Here is a 9,890-nt window from a genome sequence, read left to right on the forward strand (position 1 = left end):
TGTCCTGTTGTTTTTACCACTGCCCCACGAGATGGAGAGAGGTCCTTTTATTATTACGACAGGACGACACTTGGGTGCAAACGAGCCGATTATTGCCGCCTGATAATGTTCTAATTGCCCTGCAGTTCTCGTTCTCGTTCTCGTTCTCGATTCCCAACTGCAGTTTTCTCTCAGTCTTCTGTCTTTGGGCTCCTACTGTTTGGGCCCATCTAGACCATCCATGGCCTTTTCATCCTTGGCAGCAGTTGCAGTCCAGTTGCGTTGGTTCGAGTCGGTTGTCCTTTTGTGTGGACGGCACGCTGGGTCCTTCCATCCTATCTAACTTATATATCTGGCGTATCTGGCTTGTCGGTAGGTGTTTTATTTGCCAAATGCATCCGACAACGCAACGGGGGCCCAGAACTGCAGATACAGCGAGCACTTCATTAGTATCTGCATCCTCCAACTCAAAATCGAAGCCAAGGAACCGAAAAGCCGAAAAACCGAAAACGAATACGTATACGAAACTCAACCTGAAATTGAAACTAAACCGACGGCCAATCACTAACCGCAGTTGGTCACTTTCCTGGAATTTTTCCACAGTGTCGGTCTTTTTTGAATTGTCACCAAGCCAGGGAAATTGATTTCTCAACTTTTTCACCTGAAAAAAATATTTTGTGGGAACAAGATTGCCCTTAATTTTAGGTAATCTTAAATTATTTTTATAAAATGTTAAATTATATATTATTTATATTATTTATAGGATATAGGTAGTATAGTTAATAAATTAAATTTGTATATAAAACTAAGATAATATATCGATGATTTAAGTATATAAATGCACGAAATAAAATCAGATATACAAAATAGAATTACTATCTGCATATCCGCATTTTAACCCATAACTTTTTGTTATTTATTATGAATAATAAATTTCACTGACTGAAAATAAATCTGAATCTTATTTGTGAAGAGATCAGGTGACGGGGATTATGGCTAGATGTCGTAGGTCGTTCGAATCCATTGCCATTATCTTATGCGCTGTTAATCCAATCTTTTTGCGCCCAGATGGAGACCCAATAAAACCGAATCGCCGGCAGTAAGGGAAAATTGAAACGCATAACAGCCGCAATGGGATACCCCCAATTGGGTCGCCAAAATGAGTGGAATGGGTGGAATACGCCTCGAATGACCAACAAGATTTGATTTTTATCGCAGGTATATTTGAATTTTATTGCGTACGAAATTCGCGATACAATCGCCGGCCATAAAAGCGACTGGAGCCAAGTTCACATCGAGATCCGTGGCCAAATCCACCTAGCCATGGCCGAAATGGTTCGAATGGTCCGAATGGTCAGAATGGCATAAGCAGAGAGCAGTCACCATTTCTTGGCCACGTTGGCGTCATTTTCCACGCAATAAAATAAACATTCAAAACGAAATCAACTTAAACGCCTCACACTGACCCACACGGCCTTAACCCCTTAGCCCCTTAACCCCTTGGGTCCAACTCCTTGTCCATTCCTCAATGTGGCACATTTAGTTTTATGCTTATTTTTATGTCACTCTTTCAAGTGATACCCTTCTACAGTGGGTATGATTATTTCTTGATAAGCTTTAGGCTTAACAAAAAATAATAGTAATAATAATAAGTGGTTATAAAATAAGGAAATAATATATGAAATTATTTAAAAACAAGATAATTTTTTTTGATTTGCGTTGTACTTAAGTGGTTAAAAATTTAAAAAATATTTTATAAATTCATTTAAAACTACAAAAAAATATATTAATTTTTTATTATGCCTTTTACTTGCTTTTTTTACATGTTACCTATTATCATTAGAAGCAAAACGTAAAAAAAATAAAAAATATAATAAATAAATAAATATGTTTTCCCTTTTTTTCCAGTGAATATTTCTGAGAGGGTAATTGTATGTTCGTCAAAGAGACTACATTTTATTTTGTTTCTTTCCTGGCTTCCCTGACTTTCTTTTTTAACCCCCCACCGCACGGGTCAAACTTTCAATGGCCAGTGGCCGCAAATCCACGCCAGCTTGCAGCTAATAGTTTGGGTAAACAAGGGACTCGGCCGAGAAGGGTTGATTTAATAAGCTGGACCGATTCGATTCGAATTCTATTATCTATCCCATCCCCCAACTGCCCATCAGGACCCAAATCAAATGCGTATTTATCGGGACTTAAATGAGCCAAGATGGGGGGCCTGAAAATGGGAAAAGGGAACACCCACGAGCTGCTGAATGTCCCAAAGTGCCTTGGCCACAATGGGTTCGGTTTGGTTTGGTTCGGTTTTGGTTTAGAGTCTCTGTCTCTGTTGCTGCTACGAACTGTGGGGCTTTGTTGGCCATTTGATGGAGGAAGAAGCCAAAAGTCAGAGGCACACAGAAGCAGCAGTAAACAATCGTAAAATCTCGAAGGAGACAATGGACCTCGGCCAGGAAGTGAAAACGACAATGCCGGGGGTGCCCCTTTCCATTCTAGTTTTAGCTTCAGTTTCAGTTCTCCCTGTGCGGTGACATCATCGGCCAAATACAAAATTCCAAAATGCCAAACAACAATTACCCGGGGCTGTTACCATTTTCTCGGCCATGATTGCTTCATTTTCGGTGGCCAACAACTCCGCCGGATGAGTTATGGCCACATGGATGGCGAATGGCCCATGGAACTGCAACTGGAGTCCAAGTCCACTCAATAATAAGATCTCAATGGGATGTTTGAGGGATCCTCGGACGGGTTTGATTTATACTGCGGATGCGTCTGGCATCGGCCAGCCGTTGGCCTCATAAATGTCCCAAAAAGGACCGCCGCCAGCTGCTGGTATTTATTTCAGGACACTTTTTAAGCCTTCGTTTTATTGACTACTAGTTTCCGTTTAATTGTTGTTTAAATAACATTAAAATAAAATTTATTTATTAACTTTTTTAAAATTAAAACAAATTCCTTTTAAAACTCGATTTATTTTGTATTGTTTTTCCTTAAACTTTTTGAAATATTTATTTTATAGCTATTTTATGTTTAGAACCATGTTAGATTTTTATTATTTTCAATTTAAGTTTTCAAAATATTTCCATTTCTTTAAATCATATTATTTATTATTTATTTTCTATATAACGTTTTAAAATATTTTCATATCTTAAAAATCCCTTAAGAATTCTTTCATTAATATTTTCTGTTCAGCATAAATCTATTGTTTCCTATCAATATAAACCTATTTCCCCAAGTGGGAGTTATCAATTTTTGTCAATAAACAATTTTTCAGCGATCATAAAGCAATGAGGTTGGTGGGGGGAGTTTTGCAAGGGGTTTTTGGCAACGAAGACTGCGTCATTTTCAAATTGGTCTGCGGTCCATGGCGTCGTCGTGCTTTGAGAACCCGGAATCCCGAGAACCTTGGACCGAAAGCGAACCAACAAACAGACGACTTTTATGCGCTCACATAAAAGGGCGCAACATCAAAACGAATCAAAAACGATAAAAACTCACTCTCTCCTAACTTTTTATTTAACCCCCTCATGTGGAGCTGCAAATTGTCATTAGACATGCCGAATTTATGATTTTCGACTGTGATTTTGCTGGGTTTTTTTGTGTGTTCGTTTTTTTTTGCACAATGTGCCATTTGATACACCACCACCACCACCACCACCACCCACCGACGCCCGCTTAAGTATGCTACACACATTTTTTTGGTAACCCTTTCCCGTGGCCCGAAAACACCCCCTGCTCAACCCGCCGTCCCTGATGGGGCACACAAACTCATAAATTGTATAAATTGTTGGGCTATTATTTCTCGTGGCTGTCAACGCAATATTGCAGGCAAATTGTCCTGGACACTGACGACAACATGTTGGTGGAAATGGCGGAAATGGGCAAACAGGGGTAAAAGGTCGGACTAAAAAGCGCCGAGACCTAGAATATATATATATATGTTTTTGCGAATTTTTATGAGCCCCAACAATGGAGTTTGAGGAGTTGGAGGCACTCTAAATTGGAGATTACGCCTTGTTCGAGACATTCGAAATATTTGATTATTTTTTAAAGCAGCGAACTTCAGCATAAAAATCAAGATAAATTTATTCTTCCGATTATAAAGGGAGTAAAATTCTTTTTTTAAAATTCAAATTATATCTTTTTTTTTTTAGATACTCATAATAAAATAATTTTGCTCAAACATCAAGATAGATTTATTCCCATGATTTTAAGCGAAATGAAATATGGTTTTAAATATTTAATTTAATTTAATAAGATATATCTGCAAATTTTTAGTTATATTTTTTTGACTGCCTTAATTTAGATCAGTAACCTTATATATGATGTGGGTTCCCCCGATAGCACTTTCAGTTGCATTTGTTAAATCCCCTACCCCTCTTCCTTTTTTTACCCAACCCAATTTTTATGACATTTTCTCGGCTCGTTTGTGTCACATTTTTACCCATTTTCCGCAATTGACTTTGCAGCCTTGACTTACGCCAAATGACATAATTAGCCAAGGGGCGGGGGGCGTGGCAGGTAGACAGGATTTTTAGGGTTTTGGGCTAGGGTTATTATATACATACAGTACGAACGTAACCCTAATCCTGCGTCATAAAAGATGCAATTTCGCGCGAATTCTAACCCCAGCAAATCCTTTTTTTCGTCACCCTATCCCAAAAATATCCATCCTTCCTTTTTTTCGCTGTTTTCCACCGAAATTTTCCTCCCTTTTTATTCTATTTTTATTATTATTATTTGCGAAACGGTTAGCAAAGTCAATTGCTTTATGGGATTACGGTTCCTGTTCTCAAAAAAAAAGAAGAAAAAACAGCAGGCGGGGCATTCCGCTTACGATTTTAGTAGGCGATGCCTTTTCAGTCAGCTGCCTGGTGATTTTGGGGCCCCGTCCACAGAACCCCATTTCATCAGTCGTTAGCCGGCCACCGACTCCTAAACAACAAACTAAAATTCTATAGTTTTTAAATTTTTTTCGTCTAAAAATCAAGAAACCAAAATTTCTCAAAAAAATACATCTGCAATAGAAAAATTCTGAAAAGCATAAAGAAATCGGCAAGGCTCTCAGTTCTTACAAAACCAAAAAAAAAATTAAAAAAGTAAAACCGCGCGGAAAACCCATATAACAAATATATCACTGTAAAATCTAGAAAAAAAATGCAACGTTCGGTTTTCAAGAGCACCTTTCTGATCCTGCTGAAAAGGTCCTTCCACCTGGAGTCTTCGGCTCCTGTTGCTGCCAAAAGTAGCTGCCTGGATCTCTTGGGTCGCCTGCTCCAAGGGCGATTGAACCTTTTGGGAGGTCGTCCTGTTCCCTTTAGATTTCTGCCCATCTTCAAGGGCGACAATCGCAGTCTGTACTTCAATGCCGATGAGGACGAGGAGTTCCGCCGTCGCCTGGCCATGCAGCTGAAGGAGCTGCGCGAGGCGCTGCAGGAAACGCAGGAGCTGCGGGAGAGACAGGAGGACGAACTGCAGGAGGAGCTGCAGCTGCGGGAGCAGGAGGAGGAGGAGTATCATCCGTATACGACAAGGTCGCGGGAGATTTCCGCGGAGGATCTGAGCGAAGAGGAGCTGAACGAGATGCGCAAGCTGCGGATGAGTTCCGCTGGCCAGGATGGTCGGGATCAGGAGGGATCCACCAGTGGTAGCTCGGAGCAGGAAACCAGTGAACTAGAAGGCGAGGAGACCGCAGCGGAGGCCAGGGAGCCGCAGGATCCTCAAGAATTCGAGGTTCGAGAGGTTCGCGAGGGCGACATCGAGGGCGTCTACTGGACGGGCGAGGGCAAGCGGATAGTGACCCAAACCCCACAGCGGAAGACGGGACACTCGGGCTTTATCGACGGCGAGGGCGAGGAGATACCCCTGGAGGAGCTGCCCCATCATCGGGAGGATCCTTCCTCCTCTCCGCCAGCGCCTCGGGCACAGGACGAGGGAAGCCGCAAATCGCCGTCGGCCAGCGATTCCGATGAATAGCTAAATTGCCATTCGACGAGCAAACCCTCTAAAATAAATACAAAAGGCTAAAGACAACCGCTCTCTCTTCTCCTTTTTCCCCGTAAACCTTCTGAGGTTTCTGCGGGCTGGTTGCATTCAGTTGAGTCATCTGTAGGCAGGCCTACCTGTGCAGGCCCACTGCTTAGCAAATTTTATGCAATGCCGTCGCCGGGAGTCAAGGACAATTTACCTGGTCCCTAGAGTAATTCCATCCATCCACACGCTTCCCACACGCGGCTCGCACTCTCACTCTTTTTTTTTGAGGCCTCTAAAATCCTTTTTTACAGCCGCAGCCTTTTTTGAGTTGCACTGAAATTCTGGGAAAATGACATGTACACACAAATCTTGGCTTGCTACAATTTTTGGAGTTTTAGTTAAATCACAGGGACTTTTTCCAATTATTTTTCTTTACTATTTGAGGAATATATTTTGATGTATTATATTTATTTACTATTTCGATATTAAATTTATTGTTTCTGGTTTTTTTTATTTTTATATATAAAAATTGTTCAATATCATAATTAAATTAATGACTCAATTGATGTTTCAATTTGCGTGAGAAACCAACGAATGCAAGCACATTTTGTGGCCCAAAAAAGAAGGAAAGTAAAAAAAAATTCTCCCCCTTTCTGTGGTAAATCCATCTGTACCTGCTCCATTGACCCAAGATGATAAATGATGTTTGCCAATCTATCTGACCCGAAAGGCCGGAAATTAAATTTGTTTGAAAATTTGCCACTTTTCTCCGTCTGTTTTTCTTGTTTGTTGTTTGTTTTCCCCCTAAGAGTCACGCCTCCCCCCAGAAAAAATAAAATACCAAGGAAAAATAAAGGACTGTGGGAATGGGGGGAAATACGGTAATACCAACTTATAAAAAAATTGAAAATTTGCGAAAATTTTATTTATTCAAGATTAGCCGGAATGTGTCATGGATTAATTTATTATTTTGTTATCTGTTCAAAACAGTATGTATTTTTTGTGTAAGACAATTTTTGGCCAAGTTACAGCAAAAAAACAAACAGAAAAAATTCAAATATTTAGCAAAAACCCAGATCTCAATTTATCTCATAAAAATAATTCGTTTTTTGACCGTAACAAAATAAATATTGATCCAAATATGGATTGTCATACCTTTTTGAGCTCGTTATTAAATTTCCAATCGATTGGCATAAAAACCTGGACATTTTATTTTTTTGCCTTTTTTCGTTAAAAATCATGATGTACCCCGTTATCAAAAACGTAAATTTGGGTCAAATATTTATTTTTCTTAAATCTGACGGCAAGTTTACTGATGTTAATTATTAAATTTTTAGCTGCTCAAATCAGTACGCCTTTATGTTTTGGGACCATTTTGGCCCAAGTTACAGCAAAAAATCGATAAGAAAAATTTCAAGTTTGTTCCAAAAATCAAAATCTTGATTTGCCCTTATCAAAAATGCGAAAATTGATAAAATAAAATTAGTTTTTCGAAAAGTGATGAGAAATGTTAGTTTAGGTCGCAAGCTGCTCAAAACAGTGGGTCGTTTCACTGTGAGTGTTGATTTGACAAAATTATGACAGAAAACCCGAAAAAATAAGTCTATTTTTATCAAAATTTTAAATCCATCCACTTAAATTACTTTCAATAAACAATTAGGTTTATAGCATACAATTTTAAAATAAAATAATATATATGCTATTGTAGTACCTCCTTTTTGAATTTAAATTCTTTTGGTCAATTAAGTTGTTAATTTCTGTCGAATTGTGGCATCTCCCCAACCGGTTATTGGATAAAGGTTTCGTAGTTTTGTCAGGGAACGTAACTGTTATAAGTTTTATTTTAAAAATCACACTTTAACAGTTATTTTCTGATTTGTAAAGTAAAACTCAAAGAATAACTGTTATTTTTTGAGTTTTATAATAAAAGTTGACAAATAACAGTTATTCGTCGTGATCAAAATAAAACTCAAACTTGATTTATGCCGATTTTGTGGGTAAACAAAATTTTAAAAAAATATAGGTATAAAATATGCGCGGTTGCCTTTTTTAACAAATTTTTAGTAAGTTATAAAAAGCACGGGTATTATGTTTTTTTTAATTATTTCATTTTTTCAAAAATGTCAAGGGAATAACTGTTATTCATAAAAATCAAAAAATAACAGTTATTTTTTGAGTTTTATTATAAAAATCAAAAAATAAAAATCATTACGGATTTGTAAACTACAATGGCTAATAAAAATTGTGGTGTATTTAAAAAAATTTTAGGACCCTACTAAGTGCGTGATTTTTTTGTATGAAAAATTTACAATAACAGTTATTTTCGTTCCCTGAGTTTTGTAGTTCTGTAGCTTTGAGACCTCCCATTGAGCAGCGATTGCAGCAACCCGCGACAGTTTATTGAAACATTTTTCAGCATTTCTTACACAAATCCGTGGTCAGGACAATGGGGGGGGTTACAAAATACGGAATACGGCGTGGATCCTCATAAATCATGTCATATGTGTATACTATATAAATACAGGCTATATACCCACTGCGGTCGTCGACGGTGCCAGTTTGTCTGAGAGACCAAAAGACCGAGAGACCTGAAAGTGAAATCCCAACTATTATCGGGGATTTTTCACTCTCGCCTTTGTGCGGTTTGTTGGGGTTTTGGTTTTCAGATTCCCAAAAGAAAAAATCAAATAAAACAGAAAACAGAACAGAAAAAACGCGGGGACAAATGAAAACATCAAATCATTCATAACACTTGTTTAACTGGCATTGATTGAGCCAACAACACACACCCCATGATCCTGACCATTTCCTCTGCATTGTCCTAAGCGATTTCTCAGTTCTCGATTCTTGATTCTCAGTTTTTATTCCTCGGTTCTCAGTTCTCGATTCTCGGTTCCCAACCTGTTCACTTTCATTGATGGCCAGATCCTCATTGTTTACGGAAAACATTTCGAGTTCAACTGAATCGCTCATTGTTTGATTCGAATTGATTAATGTGCCCCTGGTTCTGAGTTCTATTCATCCGTTTAGCGTTTCCCTTTTTATTTCTTTTGCTCTGTTCTGCTCTGGAATAGTCGGGGGTGTAGGCAACGTGGAGCGGGACCTGTACAGGTTGGCCTGGGTTAATGAGGCCCTCAATAAGTCAATTAGTTGGCTGCCGCGGGGATTAGGGTTGATCCTGTTTTTTGTTCGAACCTCGAAGGCCTCAACTCGTTTCTGACTTGCTCAATTGACTTGTCTGCTTTTTTTTGGGGGCGATTTTAATAGAGCAATTAGGATTAGGTCCAGCTGAAAAATCAAAAGTAAAGTCATTAGCAACGATTTTAATAAAAAGAATGTTTCAGAGCTCTATAATAAATAATATTTTATACTGTTTTATATTTCAATAATATATTTCGGAGACTTTAGATTTTAAGTAATCTTGATTTTTAAATATCTTTTAATTTTTTCACGCATTAGTAACTGTAATTTTTTGTTATTTGATATAATATTATTTATATTTTTAGGAGAATTTGATTTATTAATTTAAATGTCATATTCCATATAAATAGATTCTCTAATAATAATAAGATTTTTAAAACGCTTGTTTTTAAATAAATTTTTTTTTCATATAATATATTTTTATCTTTTTTTATATTTCTATCTATAAGCAGAATTTAAGTAATTAATTGAAATACTATATTCCATTTTAAAAGTTCATCTAATCATTGACCCAATGCCAATCGACAGCTTGAACTTTGATCTCGGCGACCCCACAATTATTACATTTATGATGGCGAAAGTCTTGTGATTTTTTTGGGCAATTAAAATTTCACGCCATGGCAACGCAAAAGATATAAATGTATCTTCTAGCGAGAAGAGATACATTGTGTGTGGCACAGGTGGCCTACGGTGGTTCGGTGGCTCGGTGGTTTCAGTGGTGGTTTTCCCCTCTG

General features: G+C 38.0%; 1 protein-coding gene across 1 annotated transcript; it reads left to right on the forward strand.

Moving 5' to 3' along the window:
- Window positions 1–4,886: 4,886 nt before the first annotated feature.
- LOC108056764 (capping protein-inhibiting regulator of actin dynamics) lies at window positions 4,887–6,015 on the forward strand. The gene has a single exon (XM_017140737.3). The coding sequence runs from the start codon at window positions 5,140–5,142 to the stop codon at window positions 5,956–5,958; it is 819 nt and encodes a 272-aa protein (XP_016996226.2). The 5' UTR covers window positions 4,887–5,139; the 3' UTR covers window positions 5,959–6,015.
- Window positions 6,016–9,890: the final 3,875 nt, after the last annotated feature.

Source organism: Drosophila takahashii, chromosome X, assembly GCF_030179915.1.
Source record: "Drosophila takahashii strain IR98-3 E-12201 chromosome X, DtakHiC1v2, whole genome shotgun sequence".
Lineage (NCBI taxonomy): Eukaryota > Metazoa > Arthropoda > Insecta > Diptera > Drosophilidae > Drosophila > Drosophila takahashii.